This window comes from Bidens hawaiensis, unplaced genomic scaffold (genome assembly GCF_021521415.1).
Source record: "Bidens hawaiensis isolate Kalapana, Puna unplaced genomic scaffold, B.hawaiensis_p1.1 tig00028798_1, whole genome shotgun sequence".
NCBI classification, from domain to species: Eukaryota; Viridiplantae; Streptophyta; class Magnoliopsida; order Asterales; family Asteraceae; genus Bidens; species Bidens hawaiensis.
In genome coordinates, this window is record NW_027494728.1 from 122,310 (window position 1) to 145,851 (window position 23,542).

Here is a 23,542-nt window from a genome sequence, read left to right on the forward strand (position 1 = left end):
GTATGTTTATGGCCGCTTGGTGTATAAGCAGACAACCAAGAGAAGACAACAAAAAGACATAAGGTTTGCAATCTGAAACATGGCATGATTTGAGAGTGTGCATTTTAAATCTTATGAACGATTTCATGTGTACATTTATATTATCTTTTGTTCTTCCAAATACCAATTATATATTTTGCATTTTGGTAGCACATAATTGTTTTTTTACATTCAAATATTTATATTAATAAATGTCCTGTACATATTAATATTACATAAACAATTTGCAGCACTAATTACTCACTTTATAAGATAATAACAATCTGTAACTGAAATTCACAAATTACATTTAATCACTCCATAACTACTGTGCATAACTAGTGTTCATTCTGGAAAACCTTAGGCTTATGTACCTATGCTTATTTGGGAACCCCTAGGATTACATTGTTATTATGCTTATGTTGTAGCTAGCATAAAAAGATTGAAGCCTAACAACTCAAAACAAAGCTCTCAGAACACTGAAAAAATCATGTCTGTAACCACTGGTCTGAAAATGATCACTTGGAATAATTTTTGTGTAGATATAAAACGCCATACAAGAGATCGCAGGTCCAACCCAAAACACCCAATGACCATCCCATAAATGACCTCCTCTGATCATGGCTGGTCCGAAACATCTTGCAGGGTTCATTCCTGCACCAGCATAACCTTTTTGTCCGGTCAAACTAGTTGAAACGAACACTAGAAGCACCACAACGATTCCAATAATCGAAAAAAACCACAAGCACACCATATGCTTTGAATTGACGGTGGTCGTAGGCTACCCAAGCAGAAGCAAAAAGAAAGATGAATGTGCATATGATCTCTATCCAAAGGGCTTGGCTTGTCGCGATCCCTGTTACCACAGGGCCGTTAGGGCCAGGTGCAATAACCGTGATGGTGCATCCGCCAAGTGAAAAGGTCTGTGCTATATTTTGGCTTATAACTGCTTGTAGCATTAAAGCTCCTAGTAGAGCGCCAAGACATTGTGCAAATATGTAGATAAATGCCCGAGAGAGCGAAATGAGTCCAACAAGCGCGGCTGAGAATGATATGACCGGACTCATGTGTCCACCTGAGACCGGGAAAAGGGCTAGGAGAAGGATGGTGATGGTGATGCCAATCAGGATTGACGTTAAAACATGTGGTGGTTTGATTTGTGTCTCAAAGGATGAAATAACTATAGTATCTATCATGAACACCAGAACTGCCGAACCCAAGTAGCTCTCCTACGGATGCGTGCCAAACCTAAACATGCCACGTAAATTTATAAAGGCTCGGGTTTATATAACTGAGAACCACGAGAACCGTATAATGCATTTGTATGTGTGTAGTTCATAATACATACAGATAACCAGAAGTAGTTGGGGATAACCATCTTGCGTATCATATTTTTCGCACTATATACAAGGACATCATTAGTTTATCGCAGTTCTCAACATATTATTTATTTCTAAAATAAACGTCCCATATATTATTAAAACAAAAGTAAAGTGGTCTTTTGTGTATTATATTGAATTCATACTCACATTCAAGGAGTATAGATCCTCTAAACCCAACCTCTCCCCCAAAGTAAGACAAGTTTCTTTCTCTCCATTATCAACTTCCCACTGTTCTAACCTGCAAATACATGGAAGGAATTAAAATGACAACATTTCCCATAGAGCCATATATATATATATATATATATGAAAAATGGTACTTGCCTAGCACCAGTGTATGTGAAGGGTTGGACCCTGTTACGACAAGCAAGGCCGTCATCCTCATCAAGTACCACCTGCGCTACGCTATTTGTCGCCATCGCTAATTACTTAATTTGCTAGATGTTCCTGACTAAAGGGGTGCTTGCTTATATGTATATATAATCCATAGAAATATCCACCGTTGGATTATTAATTTGTGCATTATGTCTAGTTTAAAATTTTCGAAGTATATACATGTAATATTCGAAAGTTCAACAAATAAAATAATAGTAACTTATTTAACATTCAAAATCGACAAAAGAAATACAACATACAACGATTAAACAAGCTTTCAGCATAAAAAAATAACAATATAAAAATAAAAAATCATAAATAAATGAAAAGGGATAAACTAAATGGAAAAAATGTGGGAGGGGTAACTGAGATCCGGACCTGTTGCTCCATCATGGATCATAAAAGTTTATACTCGGTTTAAAAACATGGTGTTGGAATTTACCAGCGATATTTACTGAGGGAAATGTCATAGAAATTAATCTTACATTTTTATATAATACCGACGACCTTTTACCTACTGATCATCGAGAAATTATTTATCAAAGAATTCTTAACAAGTTTAAAGACGGAATTTCATCGGTGATTCGTTGGTGATGTTGATTAAAAAATTATTAAATATATTTTAATTTCCTAAAAGTAGATGTATATTAAAAAATAACATTAAAAAGTTAAAAAAAAATTATCATAAAATCAAGCGTGTTATTCTTTTTAATTTTGCTATCTTTCTGCTATATATTTTTATTAATTGACTTTTTTTTCAAAGCCAAGATATTTTAGAGTATACGTGTGTGATTATGTACATTTGTGATTATTAAATAAATTGCGTACTTACCACATAAGCTAAAGAAAGTTATGAAAGTATGTATGCGTGCAGTTATAAATATATATTGCGTAATTATCGTATAAGTTACTTAATTATTAATAAATGTTATGTGATTATTTAACTTTATGTGTAAGTATGGTGTGCATAAAATTACCCATCTTTCACGCGCAATATGTCGCATATATTCTCATTCATTTGTATCTTTGTATAATAACTAACCTCTCCATACACTCAAACACACATAGAGAGAATGGACATAAGAAAACTTAGAAAATACGAGAAACCGGCCACTTATAAGCAAAAATGTTTTTTTTTCCTATCATATTATTCTTTGCCAGAAAAATAATAAATGAATATGTAATTGGCGAGCTAGATATATGTAACTCGTAATAAATGAATATGGAGTTCTTGAGGATTGGCCATAATTGGTTGTGTTGAAGTTAAGGGTGAACTGACAATATTATCGTTAAGGCTGATGGAAAATTTGACAGTCAACTGAATAATCAACTGACGAAGAGACTCAAAGTTCCCGCCCGAAAAGCATAGGGACTAACTTTGCATATTCTAAGAATCGGGGACTAATCGTGCTTCCACTCATTAAGCACAAAGACTCAAATCACAAATTTCTCTAACAGTAATTAGGTTTTTTTTTCTGTGTGTGGCGCGCGCGAGTGTGTGTGTGTGGGGGGGGGGGGGGTTGTAATAATAATTTCACCAAATAATTATATCATTAATCTCTAAGACTACTCGCTATGGGGCGTGGTGGGCTGAGGTGGCATTGGGCGACGGGCGGGGAACACCACCGTGGGGCGCTGTTGGTCCAGGGGCGCAGAGGGAGAGGTCGTTCAAACGGCCAGCGCGGAAGGTGATTTGTGTGGGACCCTCTCCCTCTCCAACGGCTATTTTTTGGACCGTTTGGGATATATATATAGTGCTATATATATATATATATATATATATATATATATATATATATATATATATATATCAAACTAAACCATACAATCTCAATTTTTATAATTTTCTCCCAAAAATGTCTTCCGATTCGTCTTCGACACCCGACTACTACCCTGATCCCGACGTTATTTCAGACTCCGATTCAGGGGATGAGGCAATATTAAGTGCTATTTTAGATGCTGCGAGAGTCTTAATCGAGCATTGCGAAAGCTCACAACCGCTAACAAGACGTCCTCATCGACAACGAGATCGTGTCGGTGCTCATGAAAGGTTGATGCAAGATTATTTTTCGCCGGACGCGACTTTTAATGCGGAACAATTACGGCGGCGTTTTCGGATGACTCGCCAACTTTTTTTACGAATTTTTGGTGATTTAGAACGCGATTTTGATTTTTTCCAACAATGGGATGACGCGAGAGGTAAGCCCGGTTATTCTCCATTGCAAAAATGCACGGCGGCAATTCGTCAACTCGCGTACGGGACCACGAGCGACGCAATGGAAGAGTATTTACAAATGTCGGAGACAATGGCTCGTGAAGCCTTTCACACGTTCTGCGAATGTGAGTATTATCATTTTTTAATATGTATTTATAAATCCTCTCATTTTAAATGCAAAGTTAATAAACTGACATTAAAAATTTAATATTAGGTATTCCTCAACTATATCATATAAAATATTTGAGGAAACCGACTCAAGCCGACATACAAAAAATATACGAGATGCATGAACAGAGGCACGGTTTTCCTGGGATGCTTGGTAGTCTTGATTGCACACATTGGGCTTGGGAAGCTTGCCCAGTTGCTTGGCAAGGTCAATATCATCGGGGTTATCATGATGGACCAACGGTTACCCTTGAGGATGCTGCATCATTTGATCTTTGGATATTGCATGCTTTCTTTGGGATGCTCGGTGCAAACAATGATATAGCTGTGATAAATGCGTCTCCTCTTTTCGACCGTCTCGTAAACGGGGTTGGACCCGACACCTCATTTTCCACTAATGGTGTCAACTACGAATACGGATATTATTTAGTCGATGGCATTTATCCGGATTGGGAAACGTTGGTTCATAGCTTTGCGTGCCGGACTGATGATAAACGACAATATTACAAGAAAAAACACGAGCCGGCCAGAAAGGACATCGAAAGGGCATTCGGGGTATTAAAGAAACGTTGGTCTATAATTAGACATCCGGCTCGTATTCTGCACATGGATAAGTTAAGAAATGTAATGTACACTTGTATTATCTTGCATAATATGATACTGGAGAACTCGAGTAGAGCAATATGTCAAGGCGAGTACGACGATACGCCGGATCCGATGACAACACTAAACGAAGATGAGAGATTTGCTATTTTATTAAGAACACGAAAAAAAGAAACGAATTTCAGTCTTCGAGCGGCTTTGGTTGAACATATTTGGAGAAACAAACAACAAAAAGGCGACGCCGACGACGACGACTAAAATTAGTTGATTTTTTAATGTATATGTTTTTAATTTTAATTTAGTTTGTATTTGATAATTATTGTATTTAATAAATTTATTAGTTTATTAAAATAAAAAAAATTAAGGGGCTTCGAAGCCCCCTCACCATTGAGGGGCATCTTTGAGGTGGGGCTTTGAAGCCCCCAGTGCACATGAGGCGCCGAGGTGACACTGGGGAAGGGCTTCAAAGCCCCTCACCATAGCGAGTAGTCTAACTTGTGATATGGTGTTTCAACGTCCCTTTTATCTCATACTTGATTAACGATGCTTACAATGAGGAAATTTAGGATCACAATTTTGTCATGTCATTTCATATATTTAAGTCATGACAAATTGGTTTCTTTGCTATTTGTCTTCTAACAATATTCATCTCACACTCGAACATAGAACAACTCATATCATTAGGGGTGTGCAGATTCGGGGCTGACCTGAAATTACCCGTAAACCCGGACCAAAAAAGGACTAAACCGACCCGACCCTAATGTATTGTAGAGAATGTCGGTCTTGGATTTTATCACATTCGGTTATCGGGTCGTCTGAAAAACCTTCAAGGACCGATACCCGATATATACGAGAGAAAATTCTTCTTGTACGGGCAATAACTTCGTTGTCTTCCTTTAATTTGACCCCACAAGTTCTTGTTGGTAGAACCAGAGTGAAAAACATAATTGAGTTAAGAGCCAAATTATCCAATGTCGGCACCACCTGAGTTTCGTGATTACAGTTAGACGACGTGAGAAATGAGAGTTGAGAAGATAACCTAGTGGCTAATATTGGCTAATATCTGGAGTTGGGCCTTTTGAAAACACAGCCCAAATTTATGTTTTAGTCAAATAAAATTAAAAAACCAAACAAAAGTCTACATTTTACAAGATAAGCAATCTATTTCTTTATTAATTTATTAACTTAATAATTATTTTTATAAATTTCTTATTATTTTATTTTCTAATTTATTTTTTATTTAGTTTAATTCACTTTAATTAGTTTCTTAATCTTAATAAGCTTGTTGGGCTTTTTTTTATATCTTAGTAACATTTTATTAATCTAATAGATAAACATTTTTCTAACATATTATTATGACTTTTAAATTATTATCTAAATTAATATTAAAAGAAGTTGACATTTATTCTTGATAATGTAGTACGTCGACTAATAGGCGAAACACGATTATGATTTATGAATGTAAAACAAATTTTATTTATACCCTCCACTTAAAGCTTTCTAGTTCGCCACACAAACATGCAAACCTATTATCAACTAATATTAAGTCAATCTTTAATAAGTTTAATGATCTTTCTTTCATGAGACTTGCTAGTGTTCTTGATCTTAATAGCTCTTTGGACATTCTTGCAGGTTCATATAGAAAGTTAAAATACAATGCTTGAAAAATTAAACTATATTTATTAACCATTTAGCAACATGCTCCAAAAAGAAAAGAAGACTATTTGCAATGTATAAGCTATATTTGCTATTGCTAATCAAGAAGGTCATGTATCAAAACTGATAAAACTTGTTCTAAAGTTAAACAAATTACATAGCACTGTCAATCATTTTTAGTTGTTAATTATTATATTGATGTTAACTTTGTAAACAATTATTATTTATTTGAAGTTTATTACTGATCTGCAAGGAAAGCCAAACATAAACTAAAGTTATTATCATGAGGGCAACATGTATTTATAGATAAATAGCTTATTAACTGTTTGTGTCAAGAATGACTCATTCTATTTCCATTGTCCAGTTAATAAAACTAAAGATCACCACACAATTATCTCAGAGGAATTTAGGACAGCTTTTATGTTAAATATTAGTTGCTTCATACAGAATCAATATATGATGGTCAACATGTGAATACCTCGATCTGAAAATCTAAACTTATCACATTGATGTGGTTAGCAAGCTAGACTTATTATCACATGATGCAGGTCCTGATCGTTTCATAGAGCATCAACTATTGTCCAGGTGATCTGTATATAAAGGAAAATTAGCACACTTGTTACAACAGTTGTCGGCTTTCCGCTTGCCAATACGTGTGGCATAACCGCACAAGTATTCACATCTGCAATTACTTTCCTGTAAACTGGACTAAACTTTTAGAAATAATATATAGTTTATAGTCCAACTACTAGAATGGTTGTTAAAATCCCGACTAGCCGCCGATTCATTATCGATTAATTCCGATTAATCGCTAGATCCATCCCATCGCCCGACTAGCGATACTACAACACTGATAGAGACATATCAGATAAATACTACAAATTGGTAACTAGGCTCAAGCAGTATATTTTTTCCCAGGTCTCCCTGCAGCTAATCGTCAACAAGGATGAAAATACTAATTGGCCACATTTAAATTTGTATTGAATTGAGCCCCTGATAACAAATGCAAACAAGAAAGACACCTAAATCACTAATTCATACATTTATGTTCCTCAATTTAATCAGTTTTAACGACAAACATAAACATGACAGAAGATTACCTTTAAAAGGGTGGAGAAGATGAAGATAGGGTGTAAAATTGCGCTCACCCCTAATTGTAGACGTGGTTGTGTGTGGATCGTTTAATCGGTCTACCCTGCATACCCGGTAACCGAGACCCTGTCAGATTAGGGTTTATCATCGGTCTTCAATTACAGGATCTTCGGGTATCGGTCTCGGGTCGGGTATTCTCAAATGCTCACCCCGACATATCATTCATATAAAACAATATGAAATGGTTTTTGCAAGAAAATCCTTTTGTTTGGTAGGGCGTGTTCTTTTCAAACGCTTCTTCGTATCATAAAATTTACCAAATACTTTCTTACCATTAGGTACCATATCTTTATAGATGTGAATACTTTGAATTTAACCTGACTCAGGCTTTACTAAATGATGCTTTCCAAATTTACATTCTAACTTCTCTAATTTTGGCGCCCACCACACAAAGACTCGCTGTAACACCTCGTCCCGGCTAAAGCTGACATGTCACTTATACAATAGTTCAGAATTCAATACACCAAATTTCATTAATAATAAAACAATACAATTTTACAATATCACAAAATGTGTTACAAAATATCCTTTTTTTTTCATATGATCTTCATAAATTTTCCCAAGCCCTAGCTTGATCACTTCTTTAGGATGAACATGGATCTAATGTACATAAACAAACCATATGCATGTCTGAGTAAAAAAGGGTTATTCAAAAAGTTTGTGGCTCGCAACTCGCTCAAAAATCGCACGAAAAAAAAAGCTCGGCTCGAAAATAGCTCGAATTTAAGCAAGTTGGCCCGACTCGACTCAATTTATAAATGAGCCGAGCTCGATCTAGGGTTGGCTTAGCTCATGATTCGGTCTTAGCTCGAGCCTAAAACAACCCAAGCTAGAGCTTGATTTTTCGGCTCGATAAAGTTAACAAGCCGAGCTCGAGCTCGCCTTGGCTCGGCTCGACTCGATTACAACCCTAGAGTAAAATTGGCTATTACTCGGTGGGACAAACACAATTCAATAGTAAATGTCCTAACAATAAATCTCAGTTTTTACGTACATACACATTCATTAAACACATCCGTTCATCAAATAGTTCAGTGCGTCAAATTCGGTGTGTCAAGGAATCACATCTTGTAATTCAGTTTGTCATGTACAATTTTTCAGCGTTTCACCTTTCGATGCCTTGCAATCAGTTTTTCGACGCGTCACCAATCGGTGCGTTGCAAACTATAGTTTAGTACGTCAATATCAATATTTGCTAATAATAAATAACTATATAGGTATAATATCACAATTTCGATTACATAAGTATAAAATAACTACTTCTTATTCCCAACTATGGGATAGTGGAAAACCAAATCTGTACAAATAAGTTGTTCATAGGTTCGTACCTTAATTGCGAGTAGTTTAACTTGAGTTACTCAAACGTTTCTTGAGCGTCACGATCGGTTACCTTGATTTTCATGGTAGGCCAATCGGTCCGATTTATCGAGTCGCTATTTGTATGATAAAGGATAAAGAAAATCCCTCTCTACTCTATGAGTGACAGAAACCGATGTTATATATATAGAATCTAGATTTTATATTAGGCTGAGGGGTGCGGAGCGCTAGAAGGGGCGCGAAAGCCATTCCGCTCGCGCCCCGGGGCGCGAGCACCACACCACCGAGGCGCGAGAGGGGCGCGAGAGGGGCGCGAGCGCGGAAAAAGAGGCAGGCGCGGATGGGCTAGCGGCTGAGAATGGCGTGAAGGTTTCTTGGGTTGCGTGAATAGAGCCGTTGGGCTCGTTTTTTATTAAAAAAAAAAAATTTTTAACATACAATTTTTCTCTATATAATAACCTATATCCAACACAAACCCACAACAATATAACATACAATTTATTCTCTCTATTAAACCTATATCAAACCCAAACCAACACCAATATCACATTTGCCTGGTTGGATTCGACCTAAACGTTGCGGGGGAGGAAACGTCTTCAACAAAACCATGGAGGTGGTCTCTAATGACAAAAAGGAAAAAAAAAGAATGAGAGATTTGGAATTCCTTACAAGAGACTTCAGTAACCTAAATCCGGTCGACCAAATGCTGATGGAAAAACAAAAGGAACGTATCCGGAAGAGGTTGATCGAAGAAGACCAAGCCGAAGAATAAGAATAATGTTTTTTTTTAGTACTTTAATTTTTTTTTAGATATTAATGTGTTTTTTTAATTAATGTGTGTTTTTTTAAATAATTTATGAGTTTTTTTAATAATACGTTTTTTTAATACATTTATAAAAAAATAAAAAAAAACCGCTCGCGCCCCCTCTCGCGCCCCTCCACACCATGTCCCGGGGCGCGAGCACCACTACCAACACCCATCTTATCAAGTTTCTCTCTCTGCCACACGTCACAATATTATTGGCTGGCGCCCCCACTCGCGCCCCCTCTCGCGCCCCCCACACCCCTCAGCCTTACAACATGGTGGTAGGGGTAGGCCGGTGTTAATAGGGTTTGAAACTACACAGGCTCTCAAAAAGTAAGATTTATTTTATATTTTTCTTTTGACCAATTTATAGTGGTAGGGTTAGGCCGGTGTTAATAGGGTTTTGACGTGACTTGATGATAGAGCACTCATTTTGCTAGTGAAAGGTAGGTGATTCAAATTATAATTATCACCAATTTATATTGGAGATATGAGGGATGATCCTGGCTTGTCTGGGTTCGAGTCCTGATCTCGTCCGGTTTTACTGGCTCCTCGCTTTTGTGTCGTTTTCTTTCAAAAAGTCATGGTGGTAGGGGTAGGCCGGTGTTAATAGGGTTTAGATGTGGCTCAATGGTAGAGCACTCACTTAACTAGTGAGAGGTAGGAGGTTAAAACTCACTATCACCAATTTATATGGGAGATATAAGGGATGATCTTGGCTTGCTAGGGTTCGAGTCCTAATCTCACCCGGTTTTACCGCCTCCTCGTTGTCGTGCCGTTTGGCGGGCGTGGGGTCGATTTTTATCTGGGGAATCCCTCAATAGGTGGATCGCTAGGTGCTCCGTCCGTCCGGACTGGCCGGCTCGGGCTACCTTTAGCCAATGAGGGCTGCGTACGAAGTATCCGGCTTTACTTAATTGGTCGTTCAGAAAAAAGGTTATAATAAATTTGATTGATTGGAATGTATAACTTCATATCTTTAGTTTAAAAAAACAAAATTTTGATGGTTATATAAAAAAGACTAGTTTAAGGCCCGTATATTACACGGGTAATTGATTAAATTTTAAACTTTAATCATTATGTGAAAAACAATTAACAAAATAATCATATTTTGTTAATACAATAACAATTTACATTAATATTATAGATGTTACATAACCAAGATTACACAAATATGTAAAACATTCCTTGTACACTACATTTGTTATTGTATTGGTCGGTATATGTTTTGGACAAAAATCTGCTAAGGATCAAGTATCCAAATTCGTAAAAGTGAGGTATAGTGCTAACACGATATTGACAAGTGTATAATCGTAATATTGGTGAACACAAAGGTTTGATCACGAGGGAAAAAACCCTTAATCACGATAATCTTACTACGGTCAAAACTTAACAAGGTAATCTTTGGACGAATTGCTTCGGTCAAGGATTAACAAGGTAATCGTTGGTCGAATCTCTTCGGTCAAGGATCAACAAGGTAACCTTTGGTTGGTTAGTACGTGATTATCGTAATCTCCGGCACAAAAAACCCCCCGGACGGTGAAAACTATCACCGTCAAGTATATTGATAATAAAAGGTAGTTACAAGCGTTGTGGAGTTAGTGATCGAGAATACAAGGTAAACTAGTGAGTAGAGAGAATGTTTGCTTCTGCTCTAGTGTGTGTGATAATACATGTGTTTTCTAACTAATCACAATCTCCATTATATATAAAAGATAATAACTCAATGGAGTTATGATTAATAAAGACTCTTAACTAATAATCCCTAAAAATCCGCCATGTCTTCAATATAATCGTAACAGCCACTTTGATCACGTGCTCCATCACTCAGGCTGCGAAATAGGTGGTAGACCAGATCTTTTAGCCGTTACACTTATTAAATACCAGCCTTCATATAAGATACAACCATTAATAGCAGCAAATACCGAGGATCCATGATCCTGACATAGCTCTGGAACTCTTCAGAAGGATAATTAATCCATACACGTCAATATTTTCTTGACTGCAATTTAGTGGATAGACTGAGTCTTCTAACCGTTATACCTGCTAAATATAAGACCACATATGAGAACAACCGTTAGTAAATAATAAGTACTGTGGATCCTTGATCCTGACGGGATCTAGAACACACGCTAAGGATAACTGATCCAAAACATATGCCAGGATAACATATCCACAGTGTCAAATTTCTATGCACTAACAGTATACATTGTTTATCAAAAATCAAAATCTTTAGTCTATGTCTGCTTGTAACTCTTGGTAAGATAACATATATGTCTACTTGTAACTCTTGATATAGTCACGTATAGTTGTCTGTGTGACAAATAAGGTTCTTCAAGTACATACTAACCATAGATAACTGATAATATATCCATGAAACTAAAAGAAACATTCATACACATAAAATACCTTTTAATCAATCAATTAATATGATGTTATTTGAGATTATTTACTCATGTTAAAAAAACATGATTATCCCAAAAACCAGGTTACATGAACGTTAATGATATAATCATCCTTATAATCTTTATAATTTGAAATTGACTGATCATGATAAATTGTGGTCATTAATATGTTGTGCATGACAAGTTTTTAATTGATTTTATATTTTACAACTAACAATTGTATAATCGAGAAATATATAAAACCAAGAATTAAAATATAACAAAATGATTTATTCATTTCTTATGAACGGGAAATGATAAAGACATAATAACCTTAAATAAAAGTCATGTTTAAATAAAAGTAATTATTTTGAGTTAGCAGCATACTAGAATATTTAAGGTTACATAAAGTGAAGACAATGATTCTTATTTATTATAGTTGAAAGTATTAGATAAGAATGTTTAAATTTTGAATATTAATCTCATGTTATTAGTTAATATTATGGTGAGTTGTTGGATTATTCAATTAATCAATATATATATATATATATATATATATATATATATATATATATATAAGCAACTTATAAGGAAAAAAAAGAAGCAAAGATCTCGAATTTATAGAAGCGTGGTAAATGACTTCTAACCGGATTAACTATTTTTTTTTAATTAATGTGAAAATAGGATATCCTTGAAATGTAATCATGTAAGGCCCCGTTACCGGTAGCCCTACTTTCGTGTTGGATTTACTCATAAACGCAGTTCTAAATATCAGAGTTAATTAAAACATTCGCGGAATATAAAAGCTTTCATAAAACATTTCATAACAAAACACATCTTGTCTTAAAACAACATCTTGTCTTTCAAAATAAACAAAACATTAGGCTTAAACGTCTTGAGTCTTCCGATGCCGGCCTCTTATTCAGTGCCACGTGTCTCCTCAAGCGAGCTGCCTCATCCTACTCACCTGCGTGCATACTAAAAGTCAGCTACGCTGAGTGAGTTCTAGTTAATCATACATTATACAATACACATAAACTTATATTCTTTCATTCATACTTTCATACTTTCTTTTGTACTAACTTACTTTCGTATCTTACGTTATAAAGAGTATTACGCCCTACATTCCTCGAGTATTATTAGGGCTCGGTACCCTCCTTCCTCGAGTATTATTAGGGCTCGGTACCCTCCTTCCTCGAGTATTATTAGGGCTCGGTACCCTCATTCCTCGAGTATTATTAGGGCTCGGTACCCTCTTTCCTCGAATATTAGTAGGGTTCGGTTCCCTAGTTCTCGAATATTAGTAGGGTTCGATTCCCTCTTCGTTACCATACAACCATACATCATACCTCGAGTATTATTAGGGCTCGGTACCCTTTTCGTAACCATACAACCATACAACCATCATTTCCTTCTTTTATTAACTTTATCACGTTCATACACATAAGCATACATATCATACTTACCTTATACATAGCGTTACAACCTGACAGTACGTGCAATATCCGAAGATCGTTCACGTACCATCAAGCAATCATTCATGCATTTCACATTATTCACAAAAGGCATACACTTATCTCTTAGGATAAGCGTATTAACAAACATGTTGAGTATGCACACAGCCCCGAAAACATAACACATAAATGGGGCTAGAAACTCACCTGGATCCCGTCGCGTTCACCGTTAATCGTTATTCCGTTCTTTAACTGAGATCGGCTAACTGTATATAAGTTATACGTATCAAAACTCGTCCTATCGTATCAGATTACTTTAACTTAGTTTTAAGCGAACTTAGTATTAAGCGAACTTAGTATTAAGCGAACTTAGTATTAAACGAACTTAGTATTAAGCGAACTTAGTGTTAAGCGAACTTAACATTAAACGAACTTATCCTTTAAGCGAACTTATCATTTAAGCGAACTTATCATTTAAGCGAACTTAGTATTAAGCGAACTTAGTGTTAAGCGAACTTAACATTAAACGAACTTATCCTTTAAGCGAACTTATCATTTAAGCGAACTTATCTACAGTAGCGAACTTATACTGGGAAGTTGATCAGTAGGCGAACTTGCTTGCAAGCGAACTTGCTTGCAGACGAAGTTGTACAGTATCAGTTTCGGGTTTGGTTTTGAACCCATAAACATCTCAGTTTTAACGTGAAATCCTTTGATATGATGTTAATAATTCCCGTGAACATTCCCATGGTCATTTTCGGATAAGACTCGGCCCGAAAACGCATAAAGTTTGGATCTTTAAGCTTAAAACGTTTAAACGATCCGTTCATAAGCATGAGTTCGTTAAGTCTATTTTAATCTTCAAGTTTGTAAATTTACGATTTGTCTAGACCCGATCTATCATCCTACCAATTTTCATATAAATCCGGTCATGAAAAGTAAACTTTTTTAACAAAAACGTACCTTTGAAGTTTTTGTCTAATATCACTCGAGAGGCCCAAAACCATATCAAACGAACTCCGATTTGAGTGATTCAAGCGGCCACGGAATCGTCTCGTCCCGATCTACAAACCCATCAGCTCAACTTCGCCGGAAACGGCCACTACAGTCACCGGAATAGTGAAACAGTGGCCGGAAATCTTCATGTTGAGCTGCTACGGTTTTGCTAATAAAAGACGTACTTCCCGACCTCTGATCGAAGATCTAATCGGTGGGAATCTTCATTTATATACCATAAACACTCGGTTAAAATTTGAGACCGATCCGACAGCTAGATCTCCGGGAATCTTTGTGTCTTTGTGGGTGGTTTTCTCAAAAACGGGAATTGGGTTAAGTGTGTGTTTTGATGGTGTAGGCTATGGTGTAGAGATGAATGAAAATGGAAAGAATTAGGGTTTTAAGGGGTATTTATACTCCCTTAAGCTCATGGACCTTAGGCCCATCTTTCCTTTTTGGTCCATAATTAATTACATCTAATTAGCATACCTATCCTTCCATCTTTATCATTTTACTATTTTTCTATTAACTCAAGTAAACTTTTCCATTTTAAATAAATAATATATTAATTATTTATTCTTAGAAATTTCGGGATGTTACAAATCACGAGCATGATTAAGTTACAAATAATAAAATAAAAATAACAAATATTTATATTAAGTTATATTATAATTAAGTTGTTAATTTTTAATGTTTATGACATATTTTAATAATAAATGTTATAACTGTAATTGTTTTTAAAATTTTTGTGTATGGCTTTATTATTTTAAATATAAACCATAATAAACACTTTAATTATGTGCTGACTAAGAGGTAACACTAACATAACCACAATTCGTTGTATTTGTATAAAAATAAAATTAATAAGTTAATATAATATTAAAATTATATAAATAACTGATGAAAATGATATTTTAGGTTTTAGTATACTAAATGATTATTGGAAAGCAAAATAGTGAAATGAGATTAAACAGATTTTTTGGTTTAAAATTTTGATTGCTTTTAATTAGGTAATTTGTCTTATAAGTCATATTAAATTAAATGTATTTAAATGTATTAAAAAAGTATAATTTAAGTCATAAAATATATGTTTTGAAGTATTTTGGTTTTAGTTATGGAAAAAAATATTGAAAACTAAATATTATCTTCTTATTGCTAAACCCTTTATACTATACAAAAACGTCATATAAATAAAGACAGATAGTTCATAAAGTATACCGTTATACATATGGATTATAATTATAATAATTAAATTCAATAATTTAATATAACACTAATATATATATATATATAATATGTATTCTCTATGTTTGAAATATTTATACAAAATGTTTGGAGAAAATTAAGAAAATACATTTATTAAGTTCAATGCATATGAGAAAAGTTTAAATCCAATTTTAAAACCAATTTTATATAAAGAATTATGCACTGCAGCTTAATTCTCAGTTCAAACACACTTTGTATTTTACTATACAAATTCAAATTCTTCGACAATAATGCACTTTTATTTTCTTTAATTTGAAACTACATGAGATTTTAAAATTTTATTCTAACACGCATGCAACTTAAAATTTGATATTTTCTTATATCATCATTAATGTTACTGAATGAATTAGTTATGATTTACATTTAACAAAGTTAAGGACCATATATTGATATGCTTAAAAGATAAGGACTATATATTAAAATTGGTTGAAAAAAAGATAAGGAAGACAATGAGATTGACAAGTGGCAAGAATGAGTAATATTTTATTACAATAGATAGATTATATATCCTGTCAATACCAATATTAAATTCATTCACATAAATTATTAAAAAATTAAAAAAAATGTAACTGAAATAAAAAATTAGCACCTATATCTCCATTGCATCATTTTAAAATGTGATAGTAATTAAACTTAATTTAATAAAGGGATTACTCTATTAATTAGTAATCAAGTTTCGATATTTTTCCAATCAGCTCACTCATAAAATTTTTTGTTTCAATTAGGTTACTCAAGTTTCTTTTTTTATTCTAATCATATATATTTTACATGGATAGTAAGTTTTTTTTTATTTTTAAATACTTTAATATTGCAAAATATTTTTTTAAAAGTGACAAACTAGTAAAAACCGTGAAAAAACAATTTACTTGTGAAGAAATGCAAAATAAATAAATATTTTTTTTTTGTAAATTTTCTAGTTTTTTTGTTGTAGTTTTCCAGATAATTATTTTTTTTTTCAATTTTTCAAAAAATAAAAAAACTGAAAAATTGCAAAAAGAAAAAGAAATTAAGATTCTTTTTATGAAAATTTTCAATTTTTTTCTCTTTTGCAATTTTTTATATTATTACTATTATTTTTGCAATTTTTCTTAGTTTAACAATTATTTTTCTCAATTTTTAAAAAATGTTTTGGAATGTCAAACTATTTAAAACTAAAAACAAAACCTACATAACCTGCTATCCAGGTAATATATCTAGGATTAGAACAAAAACAAAACTTTAAGTAGAGTTGGTATGCATGAATGAGAGGCGGAATGGAATGAACCATTATGATGGAATGAAAAAAAAATGTGTTTGGTTGGTCAATAAAATAAAATCACCCATTACCATGTCAATTCCATTCCTTCTAAAACACCCCAAATTCATTCTATTCACCCCCTTATTTTTTTTTTCATTTCATCTCTCTTTCACACTATATCACCTCCACCACCCTCCCACCACTACTACCCATTGCCCTCTCATCACCACCACTGCCTCCGCCAGCTGCCACCACCCACCACCGCCTCCGCCGCCCGCTGCCACCATCACCCGCCTCCGCCGCCCCCGCCACCAACACCCGCCTCTGTCACCACCACCCGCCGCCGCCACCAATCACCCCCCACCACCTACCATCGCCGCCCATCACCGCCACCACCAACCATCGCTCCCAGCCATCACCACCATCACCCGCCACCACCAACCATCGCTCCCAGCCATCACCACCATCACCCGCCACTTACCACCGTCACTGCCACCACCGCCCACTATCACCACCACCTGCCGCCACTAACAATTTCTCCCGCCACCCACCACCACCATTACTGGTCGCCGCCAACCGCCACTCACTACCATTTTATATTATTCTGACTTTTTTTAGCTTACCAAAAATAAAAACTAATAATTCATGTCATTCTCACATGATAACCAAACATGTCAATGGAATGGTAATGATTCATTATATTACCTTGTCCATTCCATTTCATCGTTCATTCCATTACCTCATACCAAACAGACCCTAATGACCTAATTGGAACAAAAGATTTTATGAATGACTTGATTGAAACAGTTTCAAAACTTGGTTACTATTTTATAGCGTTATCCCTCTTTAATAAAGATTAAACCCATTTAAAAGCAATTGAAAAATGAAAACTCTTACATTTATTTTTCAATCATTCTTTTAAAATAAATCCAAAATCTTAAACTTTTAGATCTGTAACAACCCCAATTTTAAGATTATTTTTTTTCTTTTTTCTATTTTAGATTTTTGGTAACTGTTTACTATTTATTATTATTTATTATTAGTGTTACATACTATACACCTATATATAAACAACACTATAGGAAAGTAAAACACGATCAAGGACCATCAAGTGTGTTGAGAACCGGTTCCGGGCTAAGGCGAATGGGTTGGCAAACCTTTAACATGCTAGTTCATACTCAAACTACCAAAACCCATCAAACATATACTCATTCAAAAACTAACCATATATTTAACGTAATAAAGTTCAATAATCTAATCTGGCCTAAAAATTAATAATAATATGGATACATATAAGTGTATATATAAGCATTACATGATTCATGAATTTATCATCACGTTATCAATTATGTACACGTGTGACTACACGAAGATACGCAAATTACTTACAACTTAGAAAACAATCACCAACATTTTGTTATCTGATGCTAGATTGTCGTTATCTAGTAAAAAACAATTATAATCAAGTCCTAATCACCTTAAGCAAGCTAGGGTAAGTAGGGTGTCGAACGACGATGAGTATGTGGTCAGTGTAACATGCAACCAAATTCTAATTATGAAGTCACGGTTATGAGTGCTGATCACACTAGCAAGAGATTTTGTTTTAATATCAAACAAGTAAACAAAGCAAGTTTCAATCAATAAACAAGACAAATCACACCCGGGTTTCAATTAAGTAAATAAACAGTAATCTCATGTCACTTAACATATTAATCATCGATGATCAAATCGCTAACACACGACACTGGTTATCAAATTGTCCCTACCAATATGACACAACTAAGGGCATTTGTATGCTTCATCATATTCAAACTAGTCAAAACAACTGCATAAGCAATTATCATAGCAACTGACAAACTAATAGTTCTGATCGAAATAAACCTAAGCCGACTGAGTGCACTGTAATACCAAACATCAATACTCACAGATTAATCAGATATAATTACAAATCATTCTAGCTAAAACACATGAGAAAAACTGTAAAATGCAATACTCTACATCCCATATATGATTCAAGAAGACTAGCCGGGCATCGTCATCGATAGATCTTCAATTATGATAAGGAAGACCATTAGAATAGATCAAGAGATGATTGGTAGCTCCGGAATTCACCCAAAATCGCCAACAGCTGCCGGAAGTCGTAATAACTGATTAGGGTTCGTAAAATTGAAGAAATAAATCAAAACCTGTTTTTTCATTTTTTTAAAGCCGATCACGTATCGCGATGCTCATATGAATATGTGGTCGCGTACCACGACCAAAGCTAACCTCATACTCAAATTCCTCTCGTTGAGAAACCCAAAATTCATATATTATGGGTCGCGTAACTCATTTTCTAGCACATGATATGCTCGTTTTACTTCTTGGTCTCTTTTTGTCAACCCATGTATATTTGTATGTCGATTGTTACTTCAATAATATACATGATTTTTGATAGCTGGATAAGTATATTTATCGTCTAACTTTAGCCTTTTTAAGATAGCTAAATGGAGTTGAATATGAATATGGTTTTCAAGCATGATTTATTTTCATTAAATATATTGTTATAATGTTTTCAAGCATGGGATTGAATATACAGTTATAATGTTTTGTTAGAATCAAGTTCGTGAACTCATCAGCATTAAGTTAACGAATTAGTAATGGGCATGCATATATTGTAGGAGATAGTTAGAATGGTAAAACTTTAGAATCAGAAGGAGAATTGGTGAAACTCGTTAAAGATTGTTATTCTTTTAAGTCAAGTGCATCATCTTGATATTTAACCACTTTGTATAGTTTTTCTTATAAGTTAGACACGATCAGTTATGTAATAAAGTACTTGTGTTGCTAAGTTTGCATCTACTGGTCATATGTGAACCTGTTAGGCTAGGCTGGTGTGACAGTTACTTACACATTAACATCAAAAACGGCCATAGTATGTCGATTTGTTTTGATTATAAACAATATATATATATATATATATATATATTATTAAATGCATTACTTTTGAAACTGGCTTCACAACCACATATGGTTGAGCCGATGACCGGATGGAATACTTTATATTTAAAATTATTAATAAAATGTCTCCTACAACAGGATGCAACATTAATATACATGACCAATTCACAGCATCAATGACTCACTCTACAAGATAACAAGTAGCAACGGTGTGCAATAATTAGAAAAAGTCAATTGTAGTGCTATATAGTCTATAGTATTACATGGCTTTACAAAGTACATATATCATAATATTAATACATGGCATACTTAAAACAGAATAAATAACAAAAGAAAACCAAAAACAACAAACTTAATTTGATTATTACATTTATGTTTATTTTGTTACATAAAAGGTACAAACCAGCAACTCAAACCACCATAGCTCTCAAAACATTAAAGAAATCATGTCGGTAACCATTTGCATGAAAATGATTGCTTGGTATGATCTGTGTGTAGATATAAAACGCCATACAAGATATGGCAGGCCCAACCCAAAACACCCAATGACCATCCCATAAATGACCTCCTCTAATCATGGCTGGTCCAAAACATCTTGCAGGGTTCATTCCTGCTCCAGCATAACCTTTTTGTCCTGTCAAACTAGTTGAAATAAACACTAGAAGCCCCAAAACGGTCCCAATTATCGAAAAAACCGCAATAACACCTAACGACTTGGCTTGACGATGGTCGTACGCTAACCAAATAGATGCAAACAGAAAGATGAATGTACATATGATCTCTAGCCAAAACGCTTGGCTTGTTTCGATCCCTGTAACGATAGGTCCGTTAGGTCCCGGTGCAATGACCGTGAGGGTGCACCCACCGAGTGAAAAGGTTTGTGAAATTTTGTGGTTCACAACAGCTTGTAGTGCTAGAGCTCCAAGTAGAGCTCCAACACATTGTGCACATATGTAGATAAATGCCCGAGAGAGCGAAATGAGCCCTACAAGGGCGGCTGAGAATGATATGACCGGATTCATGTGTCCACCTGAGATTGGGAAAACCGCTAGGAGAAGGATGGTGACGGTGATCCCAATCAGGATCGACATTAAAACGTTTGGTGTTTTGGTTTGTGTCTCGAACGATGAAATGACTATCGTATCTATCATGAACACTAGAACCGCTGTCCCTAGCAACTCTCCCACGGATGCCCGCCACACCTAAACATGTCAAATATTTATTAATTAAAAAAACGTTCATTTCAGAACCAATAATAAAATATCCTATCATATCAATTTTTTTAAATATAGACATATAGTCATTATATCATGATACTCACATTCATGGAATATAGATCCTCTAAACCCAACCTCTCCCCCAAAGTAAGTGACCTTTCCTTCTTTTCATGTTCAATCCTGCATATACATGAGAAAACATATATGACAACATTGTCCTTAGAGATGATAATTAATATAGTTGAGAAACATATAAATATATATATGTTATTTGCCTGGGTGTGACTGAAAAGGGTTGGACCCTGTTCCCACAAGGAAGGCCATCTTCCTCAACAAGTACCACTTGGGCTATGTTATTTGTGGCCATCACTTACTTTGCTAGATGTTACTAAACCAAGGGGTTTATATATACAACCCGAATAAATATCCACCGTTGGATCGTTGGTGTATGTTGACTATATTTATAGATCAAAGAATTGAATATAAATGTCCATACTATTTGTCAACGATATTTGCAACTCTTATTAAATGCACAAGATATGCAAGTCAGAGAAATCTGTTTTCAGGAAATAAGTGTATATATATGAATTACTGATCTAGTTTTCAAAAGCACGAAACTTAATCTTTACTTGATACTTTAATTATTTGAACGTTTAGATATGATCACATGGCCTATAAATAATACGGTAGTGAGGAGTGTTTGGAAATAAAAGTATGAACCCTTATTTAATGTTCGATTATATTCGATCTTTATGTTTGTCTTGAATATCTCAAATGGTCTTTTTTTCAGATAAACTTTTATTAAAATAAAACACTAGCAAGAAGCTAGACTTTTTATAATAACAATAAATTACACCTGATATTCAGTACACACCAATAACTCCAATCTAAACAAGTGAATCTCGCCCACTTTTTAATCGAAGTGTGAGAATTCGTTTTAATTTCTTCATCGATCTTCCATGCCCGTTTTGAATATTCGTTTAAAATTCTATCATTTTAGGCTTTCCAAATGAACCATATTGTGACTAAAATGATGCTTTGCCACAATTTTCTATACACCTTTGTACCAATCGAGGGTGATTTCGATAAACTTCAACCTACCTTGAACCGAATTACCCAATTCAACATCTATTTTGTACCACTCCTTCACAAGCTGCCAAACCTTCTTAGAAATTTTAAAAGTAATGAGGAGATGATTGGAAGATTCCAAAGCCGGCCCCACAAACATCACAAATCGTAGTTTGTACGAAATTGTTTCTCATTGCTAATTCCTCGACGAAATTCTACCAAACCGGCTTTTCATGCAAAGAAGTTAACTTTTATTTTGGAACCCATTTCATCCAATCGAACAACATGTTATCATAAAAAATAAAAAGGTAAAAAAACCAAAAAAAAACCCTGCAATTTCAATCAAGAAATCATCAATTTTTAAAATCTAAAATTGATCATAAGATACTTCAATTTTGTTACTTCTCATTCTTTTTTTGGTTAAAAGTCTGTTTAATTACATACAATTTTGGATTTTCAATTAATATAAGACATGCGTAAGTATTACAACAGAAAAAATGCACATAATATGGAATTATTTATAGAAATAACAAATTTTAAAGATCTAAACACAATATATATATATATATATATAATATTTAATTATGAAGTGCGCGCGGTGGGATGAAATCAGATCAGTAGCATGACGAGGATGCAATTATATATGTTCATGTACAGTTTTAGAAAGTCTTGCATGCAACCTTAACCCAACCCCCCACGCTTGCTGCTCAACTTCAAACTTATCCAACAGATTACAAGCAAACCAAATGGTCAACGATCGCCCTTAAAGTTTTGTAAATTTGGAAATTAAATCCCATAGTTTATAGTATTTGCGGTGTTTTTAACACTCTTTTGAACATTTGTTGAAATTTTGGTCCAGCAGTTTACGATATTTAAATAACAAGTTGATGACACCAACATAATGTATATAGAAAATTCTCATTATATATAACACTAGGTTAATGACTTATGTATTACACGGGTGTCATCAACTTGTTATTTAAATATCATAAACTGCTGGACCAAAATTTCAACAAATGTTCAAAAGAGTGTTAAAAACACCGCAAATACTATAAACTATGGGATTTAATTTCCAAATTTACAAAACTTTAAGGGCGATCGTTGACCATTTGGTTTGCTTGTAATCTGTTGGATAAGTTTGAAGTTGAGCAGCAAGCGTGGGGGGTTGGGTTAAGGTTGCATGCAAGACTTTCTAAAACTGTACATGAACATATATAATTGCATCCTCGTCATGCTACTGATCTGATTTCATCCCACCGTGCGCACTTCATAATTAAACATTCCAATTC

At 34.5% G+C, this 23,542-nt stretch overlaps 1 protein-coding gene and 1 pseudogene across 2 annotated transcripts; both read right to left on the minus strand.

Moving 5' to 3' along the window:
- Positions 1–475: 475 nt before the first annotated feature.
- LOC143577749 (uncharacterized) lies at positions 476–1,819 on the minus strand (annotated as a pseudogene). Its single transcript, XR_013143161.1, has 3 exons — positions 1,725–1,819; positions 1,548–1,638; positions 476–1,266 (listed from the first exon to the last, which is right to left on the minus strand). The product of XR_013143161.1 is annotated as an uncharacterized LOC143577749 (transcript).
- An 18,340-nt stretch (positions 1,820–20,159) lies between these two features.
- Positions 20,160–21,926, minus strand: LOC143577757 (uncharacterized). Its single transcript, XM_077061497.1, has 3 exons — positions 21,461–21,926; positions 21,290–21,365; positions 20,160–21,170 (listed from the first exon to the last, which is right to left on the minus strand). Exons 1-3 carry the CDS (start codon positions 21,550–21,552, stop codon positions 20,379–20,381), a joined length of 960 nt encoding a protein of 319 aa, XP_076917612.1. The 5' UTR covers positions 21,553–21,926; the 3' UTR covers positions 20,160–20,378.
- Positions 21,927–23,542: the final 1,616 nt, after the last annotated feature.